This window comes from Notechis scutatus, chromosome 2 (assembly GCF_049901735.1).
Source record: "Notechis scutatus isolate UNSWTSFEM ecotype Mainland chromosome 2, rNotScu1.2, whole genome shotgun sequence".
Taxonomy (NCBI): Eukaryota; Metazoa; Chordata; class Lepidosauria; order Squamata; family Elapidae; genus Notechis; species Notechis scutatus.
Genome location: NC_142010.1, coordinates 196,720,056 through 196,746,774, shown reverse-complemented (window position 1 = coordinate 196,746,774; position 26,719 = coordinate 196,720,056). Strand labels below are relative to the sequence as shown.

The 26,719-nt window shown below is 34.1% G+C and overlaps 1 protein-coding gene across 12 annotated transcripts in view; it reads left to right on the top strand.

The window, feature by feature from the left end:
* Positions 1 to 26,719, top strand: part of KDM4C (lysine demethylase 4C) — a 204,782-nt gene that overhangs the window by 111,695 nt on the left and 66,368 nt on the right. For 6 of the 12 annotated variants that reach the window (XM_087957743.1, XM_087957742.1, XM_087957744.1 and 3 more), the window contains exons 10-13: positions 5,033 to 5,223; positions 11,150 to 11,388; positions 12,569 to 12,873; positions 14,885 to 14,996. In XM_087957743.1, the coding sequence (XP_087813869.1) occupies positions 5,033 to 5,223; positions 11,150 to 11,388; positions 12,569 to 12,873; positions 14,885 to 14,996 (847 nt within the window). Of the gene's footprint in view, positions 1 to 5,032; positions 5,227 to 11,149; positions 11,389 to 12,568; positions 12,874 to 14,884; positions 14,997 to 26,719 lie in introns of all 12 variants that reach the window. The other 6 variants (XM_087957736.1, XM_087957738.1, XM_087957734.1 and 3 more) reach the window with 1 other exon arrangement.

Below are 26,719 nucleotides of genomic sequence, written 5' to 3'. Positions count from 1 at the left end.
GCTTAATGGAAGAAAGGACAAAGCCTTTTCCTATTCTGCAGCCAACATTGAAACAGCATTATATTCAAGAACTGATTATGTTGTTCTGATTAAATTATCATTTAATAGCAGTGACTTAAAAGGATACAATTATTTTTTCTTGCCATAGAACACAACTCTGAATATGTAGTATTTATTTATTTCATTTTAGTTTTAATCATGTAGACATTTATCTCATTGATGATGCTGTGTGCAATAAGAATAGCTAATATGAAATTAAAGTATGCTGACAGCTATTATTTATCCAGTACTATATATCAGTAATTCCCCATAATGGAACTGAAAACATTTTTATTTGTTTACAGTTTTTTTAAAAGATAGAACTAAAGTTTAAAATCTTGAAAGATATGTATTTTGAAATAAGTTAGACACTGATTCCGTATTGTGAGTAAAAAACAGACAATGTGTTTTTCAAGGCTTTTTATCAGAAGAACCTTGTTTTATTGCAGCTTGTATAAATGGATAGCTAATATCAAAGGCTATGCAATACTGTCTACAAGTTATTCTCACAATAACTATGGCAAAAAAGATTGTAAAATCAGGCACAATCCGCTTAATGACTGCCTTGCTTAGTAGTGGAAATTCTGGTCCCAATTGTGTTGTACGATGAGGACTACTTGTGTGGTATTTGTAATATTTGTATGATATTTTTGATGAATGAAGGCAAAGAATGAAGGAATCTTTTTGAGTTTCAATCAATACTCAGAAGACTTAGATACCTAGATTTATTTGTTATTTGAGAGAAATGATTGGCAAGTACTGCTTTAGTTTTATATGAGTGGCCCAGAGTTTGAATAGGCAAATACAGAATTATGCAGGTCTATTTTTATTACATATTTCAGTTTCTAGTATATATCTTATGGACTCTTGAAAAGCATGAAGAGTAATCATGCTGTTAATCATACTGTCCAGAGTTATGTTTATATACACATATTATAAACAAACAACCAAATAGCAGATTGAATTTTACATATATTGTACTATGCTGATCCACAAGTTTTGTCACAAATACTCCTATTGCATACATAAAACAAATGGAAAGTAATTCTTCAGAACTTTCCTGAAAGAATTCTCATCTTCAAATATATTTTAGGAAACAATGAGTCACTTGCACTGCACAACTAATCCTTGTTTCAGATATTTGTTTTTATTATGTGATGGCATTTTCTTCTCCTTTCTCAAATAATATATATGTCAAGTCTTTTAAAAATTGCAAGTCTCTAAAAATTGTCATGTTTTAGAGTATTATTCCAAACAGTTCTGAACCTGAGAAGATTTTTCTGACCTGATTTCATAATAGCTTAGTGAATTTCATGATAAATTGATAGGCAGCCCTGTTTTGAGCTTGGTGATTTATACTCTTCTCTCCCAAAAACAAACCCCAATTTGAACTAGCCACAGAGACAGGAAAAGAACTATCACCACAGAGTGGCCCATCGGTTGTTTACAACTATTATCATGGTCAATGGCTTTGAAAGAAGATGAAAGATGAAAAAGAGCCGAATAGTTGCATCTGTGCATCCCAAACAGAGATTAGCAATTTAGACTTATATATACCACTTCACAGTGCTTTATAGTTCTCTCTAGAGTCAGCATAGTGGCAATTTGGGTCCTCATTTTACCAACCTCGGAAGGATGGAAGGCTGAGTCAACCTTGACCTGGTGAGACTTGAACTGTCAAACTTCTGACAGCCAGCAGTCAGCGGAAATAGCCTGCAATATTGCTTTCTAACCATTGCGCCATCATAGCTCAGATAATATCTACAAGTGCAACCAATGCCATCTCTATATTGTGTCCCAGTTCTGAACTTGGATTGAAAGGTTACTTCCTCCAGGACTCTTTAAAACTGCCATTTCACTATTTAGTCAGTAACCTTTTGTGGACTGGACAAAAGTAATCCAGAACTATTGGATCCAGTGACAGTTTTTTATGGAGGGAGGCAAACAATAACTTCCTTCACAGCTAAACAAATGATTAGGTTAATAGTCCCAATAGTCTTGTTTACTTTTTCAGAAATAATTGGGTATATGTCAAGAAGATAATTCCCTGACGCAAATTGATGTCATTTGTACATGCCAGGTGAGTTTCCTTGTCCATGATCAAATCAAGGATGAGAGTCACCTTATTATATACTAGCCCAGGGCCATCTAGGACCCAGCAGTTGATATCAAGGGTGAAGGATGGCAAGTGGGACTGACAGTTACTCCCAGGAGCATCCAGCTCTCAGATTCCCACCATATTTTTCTCTGCTTGTCAAATCGTACTTTCCTCTTGATGCCATCAGCTCTCATGACTGTGGAATCCAATTAATTAACCTCACACTGTCTAATAGATTGTAAATCTTTCATGGTCCACAATAAAAAAAATGTCTGTGAAACAAAATCGACAAGTAGGAACTTGGGATAAGGAAAGAAGACAGATTGCCAGAGTAGCCATGGGGCTTGGATCAATAACAACTAGTCCCTTGACCCAAATTTGCTCCCCTCACACCAGCTATTTTCTGCCACATCTCTGGTCACAGTGCTATAGACCTTGTTGTAGAACTGTTCCATCCCAAGTGTCAGAGAACTTCTTGATGCTGGGCAGGCATGTTTCTCCCAGACAGGAAAAACAATTTCAAACCTCTTCTACATTATCAAATGTAGGGCTAGGGACTGGATATCTATCACAATGTAGTAGACAATCAGCAAAAACCAAATGATGCAACTGGAAAAGCTAACAGCACATGATGGCATTGTGAAATTGAAGATTTCAGAGCATCCGTCTTGCTGCATGGTTGCCAATTCAGCTTCCTAGCTGTGAAACACTTCTGGATAGTGCTGCTCATTCCCACTGTACCACTGCTGCCCTCACATATCACATCAAAGCAAGAAGCAGTAAGACTATTCTAATTTTCTACAATGGCTAGTCACTGCTTCCTCTTCTTGTAGCCTTCCATTAAGTTGCTTAATGCCCCATCTGTCCAGCATTTACATATAAAAAGAGAAATACTAATAATGAATCTAAAACTTGTGTTACATTTTAAACTATGACTGTCCCTTACATTGTCTATTATACTTTTATATAAATAGTTTGCTTTCTGAAGACTAGAAACCTCTGGATATTATTTCAGAAGGGACATATTTCATCAATGAATTAATAGGGGTTTTAGTATTCATCCTACCTCAAACTCAGGAACATTTGGAGCACATATTTTAATCTTTTAAAATATTTATGGAATTATTTTTCGTGTTATATTTTTATTGTTTTTGTATTGCAAACTCCATTTCTATATTGAATAGTGTGTTTTCTAGGTATCCAAAGTGTTGAAATATAAACATCATCATATGATGACGGAATTGTTTTTCATGCCTGATACCATTGTATCTTGAAGTTAGAGGCATGTGATTGAGAAGGCTGGGAAGAAACTGTGACTCTTCTGTGAACTGCCTCTCATGTGTTCCTCCTCCAAAAGCAATAAAGTGAATGTATGTTTAATATTCAGAAAAATAGTAGAGACTTGATCATGGAAGAAGAGAGAGGCCACTTGGCCAGTCCCTCTTTTCATCTTCTGCTCTCAGGATCACTTATCGTGGGCTTCTTAAGATCCCCCCAACATCAATAGCAAAGAATGCAATAATAGGAGAAAAAAATGGCAAAAGTTATTTCCATCCTCTTTCTCAATTTAAGAGGACATATTTGACTCAAACTAAATATTTTTTATATTGAAAATAAACATATGTTTTAATTACCTTAATAGATTAATTTGGTCAGGACAAAAAAGATGTGTGAAGAAATATCACTATGCCAAAATAAATTTAATTTGTTGCAGCATGAATATATCTATCAGGAAAGGCCAGAAAACAGCATAAGAATGATTGGAGCTCTGTTGTAGGGTACAATAACAGAATCTTGAAAACCTGTCAGAGTTTTTCCTTCTTCTGTTGGTTCGTATAACCATGTAGAATAAAGGCAGAGTCTCTTTCTTATGTTCCCCCCTTTCGTAAGACTACGTTGTCATTTACATTCTCTTTTATTATCTCTTAATAGTTCTGCAAGCGGTTTTTTTATTCCTCCGTTAACTTTATCTCGCATTTCTCTACAATATCATTAATTTCATTATGTGATGCAATCAGTGCTTATGTCTGAAAACAGCTCCAGAAACTCATTGGAATATGTGACAAAGAAGCACTGCAAAGCATCAGAAAAAAAATGATTCTGAAGCATAGCACTTTAATACATTAAGACTGAAATTCCATACGCTTAGAAATACTGTTTATTGAACTTGAGGCAATTCTTACAGCTAATTTTTTCTTTTGTTTACATATCAGGTTAGTTTTACCTTGAGGGCATAGTCCTGAAGATACCTGGAATTAGATTTGTATAGGTTAAAAATCGCACTTTGAAGTATATCTGCAAACTTATTGGTTTACAGCAAGCTGCAATCACATGATCACCATTTGTGATTTTTGCTAATGGTTTCTGACACCAGAAAAATTGCTCCCATAAATCACTTCCACTGCTTTTTCTCCTGATGGCTCCACTTTTTAGTATCCCTCCTCCTGCCCACACTCTGTAACATGTACTTGTCCACACAGTATAGCGTGGACGTGCTTGCAGCACTCCCCTAGTGGTGGGTAGCTCTTCCCAGCCTTCCCCACATTCCCCTTCATACCTTAAGTTGGACTCTTGCCTCTTCCTGTTTAAGAACCCATGTAGTCTGGGGATTATGATGCAGTTGGGACTGCTAGGGTTGCCATTGCTAAGCAGTTGCCCTTTATGACTGCATCACTTAGCAACAGCAATCCCTGCCTGTTGTAACTGTATGACTGTTGTAATCTGAGGATTGGAATTGTAAATCCTTTTAATAGATTTTACCGTTTGTTAGAGCTTTCATGCTAAAAGACTGCTATTCAGAGAATTCTGTGCATTACTTCTGTGGTTTTATTTACTGTAGTTTATCCTTTGTATATGTGCTTGTTAATTAACATACCCAATTAATCTCTTTTCTAGTGTACCTGTAGAAATGACATGGTGACCATATCAATGGACATCTTTGTGAGAAAATTTCAGCCAGATAGATACCAACTGTGGAAACAAGGAAAAGATTTATATAATATTGATCATACAAAGCCCACCCCTGAAACCACACCTGAGGTAAAGGCCTGGTTGCAGAAAAGAAGGAAAACGAAGAGATGTTCCAGGTGGTAATAATGTTTTCCACTACTTATAGTTAAACTTAAAATATATGCTTTCATGTCTCAGATATTGTTTTTATAAGTCTATTATTTTATTTTACTCATAGTTAATTTGTGTCTCGTTAAATTTAACAGTGATTCTGGGAGCAAAAAGGTCATATTTCATCATGGACATACTTACTGAATACATATATTGATTTTGAAAAATTGAACAAGAAAGCATTACTGAAAATTTAATGTTTGGAGGTCTGAGCATTAATATAATATTTAGACTTTTTCTCTTTATGGAGGTGTTCTGAAAATGTGGACAAGAAAAATGCATAGACGTCCAGCAATCACTGGGAATCAGGGCTAACTCCAAGGAATAAAAAGAATAAAACAGGCAATTTTCTAAACAATACTTTTCACCAACAACATTTTTTATATACCTATTTTGATAAGTAAACATTATTTTTAACACCCAATATCTATTTTGATGTTTTCCCCATGATAAAAATACATTGTTTTCTCTTCCACTTGCCTAATATTTTTACAATTTATGTATTTATATGAAAGTAGAGCCCCATTTCTTATCTAATATCGTTTACATATTTTAGACAATAGTCCCCATGTCAATGTTGATGAAATATCAGACAATTATGGGAACTAGAGATCAATACATCTGAACACTTCAAAACATAGAAATATTTAATAGATGTATTTATTGTTGTCTGTTTTTCTGTTAGATCGGGATTTATATTTTACAGATATTAAAATTGGCATCTGTGTTTATTCTAAAGTGCGATAGATGCTTTCAGATTTCTCTTTACAATCACATCAAAATTTGAGAGGAGACAGGGAAATTCACACGTTAATGTTTGTTGAAATTTCTCTCCTATGTATGTCATATATAGTATTCTGTCATATATAGTAGTAATTATAAAATCTCTAGTAAAATAGAGACTTTTTAAAATAAAAATGACACACACAAAAATGTAAATCTAATATCACAGGTTGCAGCTCCTGACAGTCATAATTCATTCATAGTTCAATTTCATAAAAGTTTACAGTAGACAAAAACAGAACAAAAAAACTTCTGCATTAAAAGCCTCTTTTTAAAAAAACCAGTTTTGTGATGTAAATTAGGGAATGAAATAAGCTCTTTAGGAAAAGAATTCCAGAGTAAAAGTAAAACAATAAGCGTTTTTCGTGGGTTAGTTCTAAACATACAGCCTTTGCAAATGACAATCAACAAGTAATCTCTTCTAATAGGAGGGGACAACTAAAATCTGATTTAATAAGATCCTTCATTTTTATAGATATTTGTTATATTGTATTATAAAATATATTTTAAAAATAATGTGTCAGATCGGTAAAGTAATAATTGGTAAAATAATGTTTAATACATTTAATCAATGTTATGACTATAATATACCATAGTTAAATAGATGTAGCTAAACTTATTGCACTTTGGATGTAAATGGCCTCTCTGGATGTGGAGAATATGATATAATCCATGCTTTCCATTATGTAGCACTATGATGAGAAATATGAACTGTACTTGCATTATGTCTCAGAATGATATTTTGACTGAAACAAGAGAACAATCAGCAAAATATATCTGAGAAACAAGAGTTCTTTAGACTTATAAAAATTTGCAGGAATAATTTGAGGATTTTTATTTGATTAATAAAACTGATGTTCATGCATCTTTTTCAATAGTGCAGAATTGATTACGATTATTTCCTTCACCCCAAATTTCCAAAATAAATATTGACTGAGTTTTGCTTTAACTGATCTCCAAATCTGATAAAGAAATTTAATTATTCGTTATATCAAACTCGACAATGTTATTTAAGTTTCCTATTCTCATTCCAATGTAGCAAATGATTGAATCATTGCCTAATTATTGCTTGGCTTCTCTGACAGATATTCCCTTACTTGGTCTCTTCTTTTTTATTGATAACCTTTTCTCCCAAAATGACAATTCTTATAGGATATTACACTTTAAACAAACATGTCATGTCTTATTATTAATACATATGCATATTTACAACTTGATAAGCTTTGGTTTTTCATATGTAGGTCATATAATTGTTTAATGTTACTTTTGTATTGCTACAGATTTTGGCATATTTATTATACAACTAATATTTGTACTTGGCAGAGAAATTATTTCCTTGTCAGTAGAACTTTTTTTTATCTGCATAGCCAAATTAAAATTAAAAATGGATACATTGTAGTAATTATGTTGAAAGTTTTATCAGATGTGTACACAGATTGCAGTTATTCACTATGCTAAAGTGATGGTTGTTGCATTTTTGTGCTGCTTAATTAATAGTCTTCACACAAGTCCTCACGCACAACTCATACAGCAAGAGATGTTTATCTCCAAAATGAAAATAAAATGTTCAGTTTCACCTTTGCTGTAATATGTCACAGGAAAATATTATAAATTTACTCTTGGAAATAATACAATTTTAGACAGAACCCCTTGTATATAGAAAGAAACACCAGGTCAAAGAAAAAAAATAAGTGATAATATTTGTGTTTCAATCATTTATATTAATACTGCTTAATTTAAGGTACTTATGTAAAGATGGAAATTGTAATTGTGACAAATGATTTGTGCAATAGATTTTTAAAGGGCAAGTCATGACCATATTATATAGCATTGCTAGAGAAATAATAGGCACCATCAGCTTCAATAGTGCCTTCATGCATCAATGAAAAATATAAATCATACTACAGCTAAAGGGAAATTATGTAGATTTTTTAAAATGTATTTATTAGACTCAGCAGATTGAGAAGAAATAACCATAGTATTTGGTTTATTTAAAAGAACAATGGAAAAATATAATACAGCTTTGAAATTCTTCTTTATTTTCTATAGACATATGGTAAGGGATTCTTTAATACGAATATGGGAAGAAATTAAAAATAAACATTATAAACATTATGGCATTATAAACATTATAAAAATTAACAAAAATAAAAATCCTGGGATGGGTATCCACCCCAATACATTAGATCTAGGAAGGATAGCCAGATATTATGAATTTTTGGACTCCCAAGGAGCATTAAAGACCAACCAGGAGCTAAACGATCTGGGACTAAATATAGACTGGATGCCATACCTCCAACTAAAATCAAAATATAAAAAAGACCAAGAGGAATTTGGAATTGAAATAGAACCAAATCAATTAGATAAACTAATGGCTGGTACAGAGGAAAAATTGATATAAAGATATATAACTACTTATTAGAATATGATTTAGCAGAAGAAATAGTGAAAGGACCAATGATAGTGTGGGCCAGGAATTTGGGACACAATATAGAGCTGGAGAATTGGAAAAAGATCTGAAAAAAATTACACAATAACAAAATCAGCGTCATATAAAGAAAATCAATATAAAATGTGCTATCGGTGGTATCTAGTCCCTTCAAGATTGGCTAAAATATATCCAAATTTAAGTCCAAATTGTTGGAAATGTAAGCAATCACAGGGTACCTTCTTTCATGTATGGTGGCTGTGTCCAAAAGTTAAGAAATATTGGACCAAAATGCAAAAATGTTTAAAAGATATTATGAAAGTCCAAATAGAATTTAAAGCAGAAATATTTCTTCTGGGAATCATCAAAGGGAATTATACGAAAGAGATAAAATATTTAATCTGCATATAATAACAGCAGTGAGATTAGCACTCACACAGTGTTGGAAAGGAGATTCTATGCTGATGGATAGTTTAATTATCCAAAAGATTTTTGACTGCGCAGAAATGGACAAACTTTCAGATAACAGATAATCAGAGTTGGAAGGGCTCTTATAGGTCATCTAGTCCAACCCCCCTGCCCAAGCGGGAGACCCTACACCATTTCTGACAAATGGCAGTCCAATTTCTTCTTGAAAGTCTCAAGTGATGGTGCTCCCACAACTTCCGAGGGCAAGCTGTTCCATTGGTTGATTATTCTCACTGTCAGAAAGTATCTCCTTATTTCCAGGTTAAATCTCTGCTTGTTCAGTTTCCATCCATTATTCCTTGTCTGGCCTACAGGCGCTTTAGAAAATAGCTTGACCCCTTCCTCTCTGTGGCAGCCCCTCAAATATTGGAAGATTGCTATCATGTCTCCCCTGGTCCTTCTCTTTACTAGACTAGCCATGCCCAGTTCCTGTAACCGTTCTTCAATGAAGTCCCCTAATCATCCTGCTTTAGTCTCCAGTCCCCTAATCATCCTGGTTGCTCTTCTCCGTACTTTTTCTAGAGTCTCAACATCTTTTTTATAATGTGGTGAACAAAACTGAATGCAGTACTCTAGATGTGGTCATACTAAGGCAGTATAGAGTAGTATTAGTGTTTCACTTGATCTTCATTGTATCCCTCTGTTAATGCAACTTAGGGTTTCATTAGAATTAAAAGAGAAGGATGACTCAGTTTATTATAAAGTATGGGAAAACTGATACCATTGGATAAACAATAGAAACAAGCAAATAAGGAATGTATAATATAGAAAGACAGAGGTATATACATAAGAGCTAATAGGAGTATAATATATGTGCTGGAATAACAATTGAAATATAAACACTGTCAAAATAGATTGTAATATACACAACACTTTTATTTTAAATATTTGTATTGATTTTTGTATTTTAATGTTTTAAATTTTCAATAAAGGTTTCTTTAAAAAAAAAAAAGAAATTCTTGCTTTAAGCTGGCAAGAGTTTTCTAGTTTCAGATATATTGGAATTGTTCTTGGAAATCCTCTTCACACGCTTCAGCACTCAAATACATTTTCTGGAGCCATCTATCATGCTGTGGAGCCATTTGTCAAGTGGAAATCTTTGGATAAAATTAAGATGTCTCTCAGCAGAGACCTACCTATTTCCATTTTTTTCTAAAAATAGGAAACTTTCTTGTTAAGTAATAGTCCATTTCAGCAGCATGTGTCAAAAGATGGGAATTCATTCTCAGATAGAAGCAGTTTGCTAATAAAAGAGCAATAAAATGTGTACATTAGAATTTGAAAGAGCATCAGTCATGTTTTCCATCTTTTGTTGATTGTGTATAATCTTAATAGCTAGATATATTTTCTAAAATCCTATAGTCTCGTAGTTTCTACTATAGAAACAAATTCTCATTCTGTGTACAGGTAGTCCTTGAGTTACAACCATTTGTTTAGTAACTGTTACAAGTTACAATGGCACTGAAAACAAGTGACGTATGACCATTTTCATACTTACAATCATCACAGCAGCCCTGTAGTCATGTGGTCAAAATTCAGATTCTTGGCCTTTTGTGAGCTTCTGACAAGCAAAGTCAATAAGGAAGCCAAATTCACTCAACAACGATATCAATATCTTAACAACTACAGTGATTCACTTAACAATTGTGGCAAGAAAGCTTGTAAAATGGAGCCAAACTCACTTATCAACTGTCTTGCTTAACAATGGAAATTTGGGGTCAATTGTGGTTGTACATCGAGGAATACTTGTAGTTCAGTTCAATTAGCTGTTGCTGAAGTTGTATTTATGACAAGCCCAAAAAACCTGTATATTTTCTGTAAAAGCTACAGAAGAGTAAATTGTCAAAATGTCTTCCACATTTTGTGACTGAGCATCATTGCTAAAGATTGATAGAATGTGATTAGGAGCACCGTCACATTCTAAATAATGCTGAACCAGGTAACCAACTTTGGAACTTGCTTCAGCAGGTTGTTTGAGGTCATTTTAGTTTAATGCTAGTTTTAAAGTGTAGTAATGACAGATTAAAAGGTTAAATTCAGCCTATTGTTAATCTCTTGCTTAATAAATTGTAAACACTATCTCTACACAAAAAGATGAAAAAATGTCATTTTTTAAATTTCTTAAAGCAAGCAGAAATAACATTTCTATTGGCAGATATTTTATCTTACTCAAGCCAGACGTTCCATTTTGACAGCAGTATCTCTTTTAACAGCTTCCAGCATACCAGATCACGATCAAAAAAGCTTAAAACTCCTGAAGACAAGAAGCCATCAACCATAGTGGTTGGTACAGAAATCACAGCTACTGAAGCAGCTACAGATTGCTTCAAGGTCAAAGACAAACCATCACAAAAAGTAAAGCCAGAAGACACAGGAGTGCCTTCTGGGGAAGAACAAGTCCCAAGCAGGATGCACATAGATCAAAATTTATTGGATAACAAAAAGATACTGGGTGAGATAAATGGTATTTATTTTCCATATAATTTGCAGATTGTTGATGTTGTGATTCTGCAAGTGAGAATTTATACCCTATTTTGTTCCATTATGCTTCTTTATTTCTGCAGTGATATTACCCAATCACGATCATTTATATTATGCTTAGTACCTTTGTAATATTTGTCAATAATAAAAAATAATAGAACATTGTCCCAATAAAGCAATGATCGTTCAGAAGCCAACTCTTGCTAAGCATTCTTAAAGTTTCAATTTCATCTCCTGATTTCCTAATAGCTCTGGAGTGGACAAAAACAAGGAAAATAATAACTACCATATTAATATATAAAATATCTTTAGGAAAGGATTTAATTGCAAAAAGGGCCTCTAAATAAAGTACCTATGTACTTTATAATGTACAGTTTTTCACAGTGTTCCATATAAGCATATTTTTACATGGCACAAAACTACTGGAATTACAGGCTTAGTAAGTAGAAGGCTCCTTCCTCACTTATATTACTATTAAAGATGTAATGTCTAAGTCTGCTTGTTTTGTAACTATTTACCAAGGTTTAAAATTGAAATGTGCTAAGTTAATAAAATAGTTTAAAAACATAGAGTTGGATTTAGAACTTCCTTCCTTGAGAGTTGAAAAGACTAATTTTGTTCATGGAAGACTGAGAATCTAACTTGGCATTTTTTATATTATAATGGAAGATGTAATCTTCATTGAGTCTCTCCTTCCAAGAATACTAATGTCTCCAAACAATTTGATAAAATGAGTAGAGAGACTGTTCATAACAGTGGGCAAAATGTATTGTGGATTGTAAAAAGAAGTGATACTAGAAAACGTGTTTTTATTATAGAATTCATTACGAAAATGTGTTTTCATTACAGTGCAGCATTCAATACAAAATGTATCTTTTGCCTGTAGAATGACCCTAGTTCCAATAAATACATATAAAAAATTTTTTGGTTAACAAATCAATTTCTCCAAAATTTAACAAAAAAGAAACAACTTTACTCAATTTGAATCTAAAGGTTTAAAAGGACCAGTGATTTCTCAACTGTTAAAATATTTGATGTTGAAATCAATTATCTTTCATTAAACTTAAAATGTCTGCAAATGTGTTTTCTGTATAATAATGAAATGAATAAGAACTGTTAGTGTTTTTGTCTTGATGGTGAATTTTATTTAGGTCATTCCCCTTCAAGCTCACAACTTGATCAAGTTCCTGAAATAAAATCAGAAAAGGAAGAGAAAGAAGTCTCTGACCTTGCACATATTTGTTCTGAAGAATCTAAAGGGGCTTTGCTTTCATATCCTGGCTGCAATCAAGATGTTTTAAAAGCTTCAAATATTTCAAGGCAAACTCCTGAGGATGGTGCTTCTGAAATGGAGAGCTTTGAGAAAGAAGAAATTAGTAGTGTATCCACAGAAGAGGATGAGATTAGTGATGCTGAAAGCAATAAAAGTGGTCTGGAACCTGGGGAAATATCAATGGTAAGAATGAGGAAATATGAGAGAATATGAGAGAAAACCTAGTATTTAGCTAGAAACAATAATAAAATCCCCCCATTGTTTCTAACATTTTTCTATTAGAATAAGGCATATATCTTTTCATAAATTGTTTTAAGATACATAATGCTTGCAACAACTGCATGTAGATCTGCATTATGTTGCAATTATGAGCTATGTATAAGAATGAGATAATGTGGCTATAGTTTGGTATATTTGTGTATGGTTATGGCGAGGATTTGAACTAGTGCCTTCATAATCGTTTATAGCATATTAGTTTCTATTAAATATTTGGTTTTTTCCCCATTTGAATGAGACTTTAAGAAATAATAACTTGGGACTATATTTGCTTTTGGCATTTGCAGAGTTTTGGATTGGCAGGATTCCTGAGAAAGTGGTAGATATGTTTTAAACCCAAGAATAAGGCAGCATTTTTTCCTTTTATCAACATAAATAATGAACTCATTTTTGTTTTATAAAGGGATGAGATTTAACAATCCCAAAGCCAGTCCTTCTGTCTTAATATAATGTACAGTACTAATAAACATCTCCTCAATAGTGAGATTTTGCATTTCAGCTTATATTTAATTCATTTACTTGGTTTCTTTTTTGTTATTCCTAAGTGGATTTCTGCATATTTTCAAATATGTTTGTATTCTGTGTCTGTTTACCAAGGAATTTATACAGATGTGATTCAAATGCCTGCACAAATACCTTGCTTTGTTTAGTGACTCTCACTATATTCTTTAATTGTAAGATCAACTGTGTAATGCATTAAGCTAACAACTCTTCAGACCTGGCTATCCCAGCAGTTCAGAAGCATATGATGGCTGTAAATTATTGTTGTTAGTTGCGAAGTCATGTCCGACCCATTGCGATCCATGGACAATGTTCCTCCAGGTCTACCTGTCCTCTACCATCCCCCGGAGTCCATTTCACACTGACTGCTTCAGTAACTCCATTAAGCCACCTCATTCTCTGCCGTCTCCTTCTTCTTTTGCCCCCAACCGTTCCCAGCATTAGGCTCTTCTCCAGTGAGTCGCCAGGCTGTAAATTACTAATAAATTATATTCTGGTCTCTATCAAGCGCTTTCTGAAAAAACATCATGAATCATCACATGACTACCTTTTGGATGCTAGGCAACAGGACCACATTTACAGCCATTTGCAGTGCCCTACAATCACATGGCCACCATTTATGATTTTTTGGAAACCAGCATTTACTTTTGATTTCTGCCAAAAACTGTCTTATAGTGAACAATTAATTTGCTTAACAACCATAGTGTATGACTTTAGGAACCATAATTATAGACTCAATTATGGTTGTAAGTCAAGGACTACCTATATTGCTACTATCAAGATTAAAATTAGAGAATAGTTACTTCATCTCTGAAAAAGTAGTGTGTTTTCAGATGTTGCTGAAATTCTAACAGTGGATGCTAACAATGTAGAATAGCCTCAATTAGAAGAAGAATGAATTCCCATTCCTGTACTCCATCTTAATTAGGAATGGGCTATGACAGATCATAATATTTTAGAGAAAATTTAAATATTCACTATCCCAAATAATGCTTCTCTATGTGAGGTGCCAAGACCCCTTCAACTTTCCAGCTGATACCATAGTAGAAATTGTATGTTTTTAAATGCTCTCATTTATTAGAATGATACATTCTAAATTTATCTCCAAGTGTTCCCAATCCTTTTTCTACTTTGTGATGGCAAAAGTCATTTCTATTTTTTCTGTTGAAAACTACTAAACTAAATTAAATTGGCATTGCAATTGGAAGATATGTGCTATCTGCTGACCATGATACCAATACCATGATTTTTCTGTTCCATCTTACTATATGTATGATCAAAATTAGGACAACCTTTTGCAACTGGGCATTAGCATTCCCAAAAAATAGCCATCATGAAAGCAAGTTATTGTACAATACATTGCATAATTTCTCCTTTCTTCTCTCATCTTAAACACAGTATATGTTGTCTTTCTTAGATATTTGAAGGAGAAAAAAACAAAACATCAAAAAGTTGGCGTCATCCACTAAATAACCCCCCTGCCAGATCTCCTATGACACTGGTTAAACAGCAGGCAATAAGTGATGAAGGTGAGCATATTTTAAAAGCATCATGTAATAATATATTTTCCAGCCAATCAATGAACATGCATACATTGCTTAGTGATAAAGATGAAAAGGTATTTGATCTCATGCCAAAAATTAAATAATTGTAGAATGAGCTGCATTAAATGTTTTTGGCATGTTTCCTGAATACATAATGTCCTTTCCATCTTTCTATTCTTTTTGTCTTCCGAACACATTGGAAAAAAAGACCTGGTAAGATACTCAGAATTGTTGCTTAAATACTGTAATTACTTCTTCCCAGAACATAACAGCTTTAAAACATCATAAAAACATTGTTTTAATGAAGCATTTAAAAAGATATCAAAGCTTCTTTCCAGGGAGAGAAATTGGATCTTGAGTGCGTATTTGAAACTAACCCAGTTTTGGGTAAAAAATATTCAATTTATTTCTCTTTTATTGAATTCTGAATTGTGTACCTAATTTCAAGTATGAAACAAGAAAAGGTGCATAGTTTTATATTGCTAGTACACTAAGGTTTCCCTATTCAGTTGTGTCCAACTCTAGGCAAAGTGCTCTAAAGTGCTGCTATTATTAAAGATTAGTCATAGTATTGTTTAAAAAAAAAGGAAAACACATTTTTCAGGCTTGGAATATTTAAGCACAAGACAACAATTTGTTATTTTCCCTTAAAATTCATGGTCAGTTGGAGAGGAGATTGTTTATTCCTTAATTTGTTAATTTTTGTTCCATTTTTATGGTATAGTATGCATAGCATTCCCACTTTCTATTTCCCTCCACAATAGTATTATGATGTGGGTTGCATAGAGAAAGTAAGATTAGCCCCAGATCATCTGGTGAGTTATGTATGAAAAACTCGGTTTCCTTTATATCAGCCCAGTATCTTAATCCTAATGTTAAGATAGTGTTCACTGAAGAGATTTTAAAATTATGTGGGTTTTTTTGTTTATCAATCTGTCAAATTAATTAATTTCATTAAAATTAACATGTTAAAGTAATACATCTGGTGATTTGGTTATTCCTAAATCTATTTAAATGTGGTTAGAATTAGAGAGTTTATCTCCTGGTCAGACCCTTGTCAGCTTTTAAGTAGATTGCAAAACAAATAGCACTACTAACACCATAGTCATATTTATTTTTCTGTTTACTGTCAGGGTTCCGACCAGTGCCCTAACACAATTAACAGTTTCAAGCCACCTGTCAATAAAAATCCAGTCTTTTATTAGGAGCACCAATGTCAGCATTACCTAGGTGAAGTCAACTCTGACTTCACCCCCTTCACGCCTTGCCTCTGATCCTGTTTCCCACTTCCCCCAAAGTGTGTCCCCTGGTCACATTCCCCAATGAGGTGATTTTGCGGGTTGTAGAAGTCACTCCCTCCAGGCATTGCTGGTATAAAATGGCCTTGACATTCTCAGCCAGACTGCATCTTGTTATGACTGAGGAGTAAATTTTTGGTGCAACTGTGAGGCACGATTTCCCATCCCCTTGCCTATGGCAACTCGGGAGCAGGTCAGGGAAGCTTCACGAGTTGACATTTACATTGTCCTGTTTTGAGGTTGAATCAAAAAGTAAAACTGGTGTACAATATCTACTGCAATTTTTTTATTTTATAACTTTTTTTTACATGCTTGTGATTTTAAATGTGCAACAGTGGGTATTTTGTGACTTCATAGATACTATGTACAGCTGCCTCCACTTGAATAAGAGACAGTGGTGGGATGACTCCTGTATATTACTTTACAGTTTTTATGTCAGAGAATTCTGATGATTGGTGAAACATCCATCTGTTTAAACAATATATTTAAGGAAAACAGTAGACAACTACAAGGAAACAAAGTATTGAATTTGATAGAGTGTAGTTTAATTTTTTTCTAATTTGGTTTGCTACATGTGTAAGAAGAATAGTTGATTAGTCTGAGAGATTGTGAATTTCTTTGAGAGTCAGAATAATATTGAGGTAGCAATTTGAAAGAGGTAGTAATCAGTTTGTCATAAAAAAAAATCTAAGTGGTTAATAGCAACAGACCAAGTTTATCAGACAAGGAAGCTGGCGATGGTTGTTGGTCATGATAGTTATATGTAGTCTTCATAATCAGAATCAGCATGCCTCTAAATAATAATATAAAAAGCAATAACCTTTTTGAAGTGACTATCAGGTACTGTTATTTAGTGTTACCGGTAGTTGAAAACTGCAGTAAGGCTGCCCAAATTTCTAAATCTATGCTAATCTGTCTTTGTTACTCAGTATAAAGGAACTGCTGCAATTGCCTATAGTCTTGATTAAACTAATTCATACACCTAAATTATATTTTTGCTGCTTGAAAAACTGAAGGATGTTCAGTAATAAACCTTGGACATCTGTCTCCTGCCTGAGTATTTTACAACCATAGAATTATTCTCTTTGATATTTATAGACTGATATGGGATAGATCAGCTACAGAATACAACTTTGTTTTTGTTTTAATCTATTTAGTGAATAATTGAATAGATCTATAGCTGTGTGTCAGAACTGGTACTGAAGAAGTTGGGTGATGTCACCAATTCACTGAATACAGTAGTTCAATTAGTTGTGAAGCATCTGTCTTCAAATTATAGAAAGTTCTGAGCCATCAACTATATCTATGTAATATATACATGTCCTAAGGGGACAAGATTTATGAGTGGGTTTTGAATGTTCCTCTAATTTGCACAAAAAAGGCTGTATTAACATTGTAATCCATCTGGTAAAATTATTCAATTTAAATGAAATTGCTGCATTTTAAATTAGAGATTAAATAATTTGCTATCTGAAGATGATAGTGGTTGAACTTAAGTAAAAGGACATTTTGAGTTGTCCTTGTCAGGTTTCTCTCAGGTCCAAAGAACTGAAGGAGTAGAGATTTGGAAGTACATTTCCCCTCATCTGTATCATTCTTCCAATTTAAAAAACCAAATCCTACCTCATCTAGAAATAGTTGGTAGTGTAGCCTTGTAAGTACTCAAAAATTACTAGTCTTCAGAACAAATAGAAAGTATGCTGTGATGTATCTTTGTATTTCTTTTGCTTTTCATGACATAGCAGGGATAAAGTTTTATTCATATTCTGTTAGTTGTGTCAAATATTAAATTTCTGATTGGCTGTTGCTACCAAGAAAGTGCTTAAGTACAAGATTATGTTAATAAAATTAATGGGTATGTTGCAGAATAAAGAAGGTAAATATCATCTTCCATCTTGTCATGCAACCACCATGCAATACTTGTATGTTATAATCTAAGTCTGAGAAAGAGTTGAAAAAAAAAGCAAATATGCGTTAGAGCAAGGGTCTTCAAATTTGGCAAGTTTAAGACTTGTGGACTTCAACTCCCAGAATTCCTGAGCTAACATGACTGGAAAGAAGGAATTCTGAGAGTTGAAGTCCACAAGTCTTAAAGCTGTCAAGTTTGAAGACCCCTGGGTTACAGCATTAGATGCTCTCATAGGAGAAGTTGAAATGGGTTAAGGAGTCAGGTGGAAGCTGAAAGAAGAGAGAAAAGAAATAGAACGTCTTGCAGGCAAAAATTGAGTTAGTCAGTTGCTGAAGAGATGCCGGTTCCAAGATGAATTGTGGTGGCGCAGTGGTTGGAATGCAGTATTGCAGTAAAACTCTGCCCACAGCCAGGAGTTCAATCCTGACCAGCTCAAGGTTGACTCGGTCTTCCATCCTTCTGAGGTTGGTCCCAGATTATTGGGGACAATTTACTGGCATGCCCAGAGAGTGCTATAAAGCACTATGGAGTAGTATATGAATCTAAGTGCTATTGCTATTGCTATGATTCAGGGCCAGGAAAAAAAAAAAAACTGGCAGAAGGCTCACTGTGTATAGGGGATCACTCAGTGTGGCATGTGTCTGCTCTATGCAGAGGGAGAAGCGAATCCTAAGACATAACAAAGTACCAGTATTTATCGGCGTATAACACGCACTTTTTTCCCCTGAAAATAGGGGGCAAATGATGTATGCGTGTTATACGCCGATATAATGTTAAGAAGCCAGCGGAGGCCGGGCGGTGCGGCGGAGGCCGGGCGGTGCGAGCGGAGGCCGGGCGGTGCGAGCGGAGGCCGGGCGGTGCGAGCGGTGCGAGCGGAGGCCGGGTGGTGCGGCGGAGGCCGGGCGGTGCGGCGGTGCGAGCAGAGGCCGGGCGGTGCGAGCGGTGCGAGCGGAGGCCGGGCGGTGCGGCGGAGGCCGGGCGGTGCGGCGGAGGCCGGGCGGTGCGAGCAGAGGGCATTATTTTGCATTATTTACCTTATAAGTGGTAATAATATTAATAAAAAAAAGTTCTGAGCTACCCTTATTTTGCTTCAAAGTTTTTATTTAGAAATTTAATTTTTTTCCTGAAATTTCCCTCTTAAAATGAAGATGCGTATTATACGCCTGTGCGTGTTATACGCCGATAAATACGGTAACTCAAAATTTGATAGCCTTAAGAGTTTGTCAGCTAACTTCTAATGCAAGTCCTTGATTAACTCTTCAGGGGTAGGTGGCTATATTTTCCCTTAGGTATGGTCTTGTTTTAGCAAAAGTAATATTGCAGCTGGCAAAGAGACAATCTGGGAATTGTCTTTCAGAAAAATCAGTGGCTTTTATCTTCGTTTTGCTAAACATGAAGAGAATTGGAATGATTTACAAGAAAGATCTGGTATTGTCATATTTTGTTTATTCAATCCTGAGAATCTTTGACATAGTAATATTAGTACTGAATTGCAGTAAGGAACGTATTAAGGCAAACTGAAGTAATTTGAATTGCGCCTATTGATTAATTTTTTAAGTGCTTCAGCAACATCTTTTTTTTAAATTCAGCTTTTGTGTACTCTGTTGTGTAATTTAGCAGTATTAACATTTATGTACTACTAATTATTAACATTCAATATGGTAGACCTATTAATTTCATTGAAAATTGTTTCCATTAGCATCATACTTCAGCAATATAAACCATAGTTTTGGATGTTTTAAATTCTAACAAAAAGTGGCAGGAGGCAGTGCCAAGAGAATATTGTTCTATTATAGAAACATTTTTCCCCATCTCAAAAACACCAGGTACCATATTAAGTTCCTCTCTGGTGAAACTTGCAGTAGATGTTTTGTTGAATCTCAAAGGATGAGAATTACATGGTAATACATGGATCCTGCAAATAATCTGGTTCTCTTGTTACATTCCAAGGCAGTTGCACTATGGTATAATATTAGTCCCAGGAGATGTTGCAGCAGATACAAAGAGGAAAGAAAAATTGAGAGTGTACTATATCTCAAAATGTTACATAATAAAGAGATTTAAGTTGCAAAGTACTCTGGAGTCTGTGACAGAAACCCTTTAAGAAAGAGTGCATCATGTAGGATCCTTGGTGCTGTTTCCAGGTGTGGGCGGCTGGGGGTTCGCAGGGATTTGGGAGAGCCCTGATTGTGTTGAGTTCGGAGAACCCCCAAATCCCACTCCACCCCGCCCACCCTAGGAGTCCCCACGCAGCCTATTTTGATGCAGGTAAATGCAGGGTGCGAGTGGAGGCTTGGGGAGGGTGAAAAATGGGCCTCCCAGAAGTTCAGGAAGGCTGAAAATTCCAGCTTCCAGAGAGCCTCCGGAGCCTGGGAATGCTGTTTTTGCCCTCCTGGAGGCTCGAGGAAAGCCCCCAGAGCCTGGGGAGGGCAAAAATGACGCAGGAGGCCAACAAGGCCACACCCACCATGGCCACGCCCACCCAGCAACTGGGCAGAGAACCCTTTGCTAAAATTTTTGAAGGCCACCCCTGGAAGTTTCATTACCGAATAGGTAACATCATCATTGCCAATCACAGAACTTGATGACAATCAAGTTCAGAGATCACTTAAGGGTCCCACAGTTCAGCCCACAGCTACAAATATTCTCTTCCATTGGTAATGCAACATGTACCTTCCAAACCCGTTTTAAGGACAATCCAATGAAAAGCATATTATAGTAATCCAGCCTGTGCATTACCAGTAAATATGCCACTAATACCAAATCTTTTTCATCCAGAAAAGGAGCATATACGGTCTATAAGCCAAAGATGAAAAAATATTTCTGTAATAACACTAATATAGTGTTGAGGTACTGGATCCAGGTTAACCCTCAAATTGTAAACATGGGCCTTAATCAGATTCAAAAACATAGATTCTCTTCTTTGAATGGTACCTACAAAGGAAATGCTTTTAATGTCTAAAGAATCAAATGATAGATCTAAAGAAAGGAAATTAATTTTTAAATGTGAATTCTAAATTAAATTGTCATTAAACACTTCTTTATGTCTAATTATTTTTCTGTCCAAACAGTTCAGACAGTTACTCAGTCTGCTAAGCAGCAGGTGAAGTAAAGAATATTTTTTTCCTTGACAAAACAAAAAATAAGATAATTGGGAAGAAATAGTGGCAATTACTGATTTTTTATTATATTTTTTTTTTATTTTTAACAATGAACATAAACACAAACACAAACCAACAAATAAAGCCTTCTTTCAGTTGTACAGTGTGTCAGTTGGTACATATTTCTTGTGCACAATATCAATAGTCTTTCCCTCTTGAGTTTAAATTTATATTCATATTGTATTAATCAACTTTCCATGTCATATTATATTATTATTACTTCATCATTAGACTTTAATTGCAAATTCACATTATTCTTTTTGAGCCCACTTTAATTTTCACAAGTTCTAATTCATATTATAATTCCTTGTATAAAATCAATTATAACATATCATTACTATTGTATTATATTTACATTGTATTATATTTATATTATAATAAATTTCATTTTCCTATTTTTCTATCTAGCCATTGATAAAATAAATCCCATATTTTATAATATTCTTTTTCTTCTTGCTCTCTAATTGCCAACATCAATCTACTCATCTTTGCACATTAATTTTAATTGTAGATATTCTCCCTATTAGAGATAATTGTAAATTTTCCCATTTTTTCAAGTTTGTCGCAATCCGTTGTTTTAGTTTATAATAGTTATCTTTTTTTAGTGTTCCACATCTTGCTGTTAGATGTATTCCTAAGTATTTAACTTTATTTGTGATCTGGATATTCAATCTCTCTGTTAATTCTTTCTCCTCTTTTTCCATCATGTTCTTAACTAGAATCTTGGTTTTATCTTTATTTATTTTCAATCCTGTCACCTGCCCATATTCTTCAATTTTTTCTATCAATTTAGACACTGTTTCTAGTGTTTCCTCCAGTATGAAAACCAGATCATCTGCAAATGCTTGCAGTTTATATTCTTCCTTTTTAAAATCTCCATTCTCTTTATTTCACTATTGTCTCTAATGTTTCTGTTTAACACTTCCAAAGTCAGTACAAACGACAGTGGCGACAGAGGACATCCTTGTCTAGTTCCTTTTTTAATGTTAATATTATCTGTTAAGTCTCCATTTATCATTACTTTAGCAGATTGCTTATGGTATATTGCCTCAATTGCTTTAATACATTTTTCTCCAAAGCCCATTTGTTCCATTTGTAATATCATAAACTGCCAATTTACATTATCAAAGGCTTTTTGCGCATCTAAAAATACCAAGGCCATTTGCTTCTCTGGCTATGTTTCATAATATTCCAATGTATTCAAAATTATTCTCATATTATCTTTAATTTGCCTCTTAGGCAGAAATCTATTTTGATCAGTGTGTATAAAATTATTCAAATATCTTTTAAGTCTTTCTGCCATTATTGAGGCAAAGATTTTGTAATCTGTGTTTAGAAGGGATATAGGTCTATAGTTTTTTATTTGTTGTAGGTCGGTATCCTCTTTTGATATAAGAGTAATGTAAGCCTCTGTCCATGAATTTTATTTTAGTTTTTGACAAAACCTCATTCATCACTTCAAGCATTGAGGTACTTAAAGATTCCTGTAAAGTCTTGTAAAATTCTACGGGTAGCCCATCTGGGCCTGGAGCCTTTCTAGTATTTTCTCTGTTTAGTGCCTCTGTCAATTCCTGTAAAGTCTTGTAAAATTCTACAGGTAGCCCATCTGGGCCTGGAGCCTTTCTAGTATTTTCTCTGTTTAGTGCCTCTGTCAATTCCATCATTGTTATTTTTCCTTCTAACATTATTTTAATATCATCAGGTATTTGGGGTAGCTCTGCTTTTTGCAAATACTGTTTGACTTTTTCTTCAATATTTTCTTGATTATATAATTTCTCATCGTACTTCTGTACTATCTCTTTCTTTTCTTCATTTCCATTGCAAACCATTCCTTGATCATCTATAAGTTGTATTATCTTTTTCATTTTTCTCTCCTTTTTCAGTTTGTATGCCAGCCATCTGCCTGGTTTGTTTGCATTTTCAAAGAAATTCTGTTTAGCACTCCTAATTTTTTGAGCTAATTCCTCTTTTTCCACCATTTTGTGTTTAACTACTTCCACTTGACTTTTAATATTCTTTTTTTGAAGATATTTTTGTAGTTCTTTTTCGAGTTTTCTATAGTCTTCATCAACATTTGTTGTATTAGTCTTTTTCTAGTATTTCTTCTTCTCATGTAGTCTATGATCAAGCCTCTGGCATATGCCTTCATGGTATCCCATAAGTTTTGTAGTGAAGTTTCCTCCCTGTTATTTTCTCTAAAGAAAAAAGCCAGTTCTTTTTCCATCTTTTGTGTAAATTCTTTTTCTTTCAATATTGCATTGTTCAAAGTCCATCTTGATCTTTTACTTTGTCCCTGCCACTTGACCCATATTGGATTATGGTCCGCCCAAGTACTTGTTTCTATATTTACTTCTTGTATATTAGAGATTAATTCCGTTGACATCCATATCTATTCTTGACCATGATAAATGTCTATTGGAGTAGAATGTATATTATCTGCAATTACTGACTTTTGAAGCCTTTTAAGACTTTAGTGACTCATAAAAAAAGTTAGCATACAACCCTCCCTAACATTCTTGTTTTGAAGGTTGTTTTTATGTTTATTTTTTAAAATGTATGTCTTATAACAGCTGGAACAGTTTTCAAGGGAATGCTTATATCCTCTGTAGATTAAGCAATATTTTAAAAAGAGACTCTACAATTAATAAATACTTAACAGCACCAGAGACCAATAAAGCAGTGGTAAAGATTCATCACAAACTAATTAAAGACTCAGAAATATCAGTGTCATTTAAGTATTAAGTCTGGGCAACTAAAAAAGTTCTTCTTGTTCTTATCATTATGATAGGAATCAGAGGTGGTATTCAGCAGGTTCTGACCAGTTCTGGAGAACTGGTAGTGGAAATTTTGAGTAGTTTGGAGAACCGGCAAATACCCCCTCTGACTAGATATTTTACAGTATCCTTCCCCTGCAACGCCCACCAAGCCACGTCCAAAGAACCGGTAGTAAAAAAAATAGAATCCCACCACTGGTAGGAATCTATTCATGAAGGAAAAAATATTCCTGAAGCAAATAGGCAAAGTATAACGATAATAGGGGGATTGCCCTAATTCAAGATGGGTTCTAGAAAGCAGAATGGTCAGGACTATTTGGATAATAGTTTTAAGAAATCAAATAGGTTTTCAATGAAAGTCCCTGATTACAGCAGGAGTGTCAAACTCGTGTCATCATGGCATTGTCATGTGATGCATTGGGAATTCGCCCTCCCTTGCTAAACCGGGCGGGGGCTGGGCCAGCACGTGACACATCTGGCCTGTGAGCCATGAGTTTGACATCCCTGGATTACAATGCATTTTTTCCAATGTCTTCTTTTCCCTTTCTTTTCCCCGTTATAATTGTGTACAGAATTGATAAGCATAAAGCTAAGATGCAATTCTCCTTAGCTGACCTATTGCCTCCTAAAACATTCATAATGCTCAATATTGCAGTACAGAATTGTTAGCAGATACCTAGTTTAACCCAATTTCCTATACTTCAGCTCAATTTAATGATTCTGTATAAACTTAGGAACAGTGTCAATGGTGGCATAAAGGAGGTTTTGTTTAAAAAGTGTGATTGGCTCTGATACACTTCACATGGCATTATTATTGAAACTATGTAGGTAATTTTCTAGATAGCCTAACTTTGATCATTTTTTGTAATAGAAATTCCAGTATTCACCCTACCCACAGCTTCTTAAATGGGTATTGTTTCACATTAAGGTAGCAGAAAAATAAAGTTTAAAAAAGAGATTCTTATATGAAATAGTAAGCTTTAGAATACTAGATACAAAACAATTCTATGGGTTAAATAAAATTGAACTATCCTAAAAATTCAGTGGAGCATGGTATTATAGGTACATTGAATATGAAAAGAAATCATCCAAATCATCTCCAACACTTTCTATTGGACAAATCAAGGGGCAATCAACTGTTTGCACTGACTTTACATAAAGATTTCCTTGCCTAGTATGCACTTAGTTGGCCTCATTTTGAACTGTACTTTACAAATGTTGTTTTATATACCGATGTACCCATTCATTATTTATAAATCTTTCTTCTTTCTATTCTTTCAAAAATAAAGCATTTCACAAAGCTGTGCTTTTTCCATTGTTTTTGCTGTTCTTTCTGATTTCAGTACCTGTTTTTTGTAGTCTGTGTCCAAGTGTCCATTCTATTAACCTATGCTGCTGTAAAATCCTTCCTATTTTCTCCTGTTTTTGGAATTTGCCACTTGCTGTTGTCTACCAGTTGTTAGAAAATTAAAACCTGCCTTATTCCCTCATCATATATTTGTCTTCATTAATTATAAATAGCCAGTGCTCATTATTACTTTTACTTTCCCTTCTTGATAGTTATATTCTTCCTTTCATATCAGCATCACATGCTGATTCTCAAAGGAATAATGAACCCTCATTATTAGTATTAACTACAGCCTATGTAGTAATCCTTCAGCACTCCTGATAATAATTTTCTCCATCTGTAAATCATATTTCTGATTCCACATTACACCGTTCATTCTGTACTGGGTCCCATTCTTTCCTGCTTTTTCCAAACAGTCTACTTATTCACATTGATCCTTATTCTCAAACATAACAGGTCCTCTTTTACAATTTTGTTGTAGTATTCTTCTGAGCTGGCAGTGATGTTAAATATGCCTCCAAATGTTTGCTTTTTAGCTTGCTTTAGCTAATCTAGGCTGTCCTTGTGTGAAAGGGCTTGTTTCTCAAGCTATCCTTAATATGAGGATAGTTACTCTTCAAATACAATTTGAAATAGTTTACTCAAGTAATGAATATGTTGACTAAACAGGATTGACTTTTCTGAATGCTATGTTGCTTTCTATTATTCTGTTCCCCAAATAAATTTCTGTGGATTATTTAGTTGATGGTTATATTGATAAAATAGAATTTTTAGCAAAGGTTCTGTATTTCAGTTCTGTGTGGTTGTAAAGCTTCTCATCTTGATCTATATAACATGGTTTGGGGAATGTTAGAACCTTTCTTTTTTGTAGATAATCTTACCGTTTTTAGTTTTCTATGGAGGTGGTACCAAAAATTTAGAGACAAAAATTGTGTATAAATACCCTGTTTGAATTACAGTTGTTATGTGCATTTTCATAGTTTCCTTTCCATGTTTGTGCATTCTCTTCTAGAAAGTATAGAATCAGTTTAGGTCTATAGAAATTTAATGATAAGATTATTTATAAAATTATTTATAGAGAATCTCCATATTTAATGAGATTATTTATAAAATTGAAATTACATTGTCTTATTTTAATCTAGTATTAGCAAACAGGGTGAAGAATTTTTAGATAATTTGTGATTTTTTTAAAAAAATGCATTATATTCAAACAAAAAT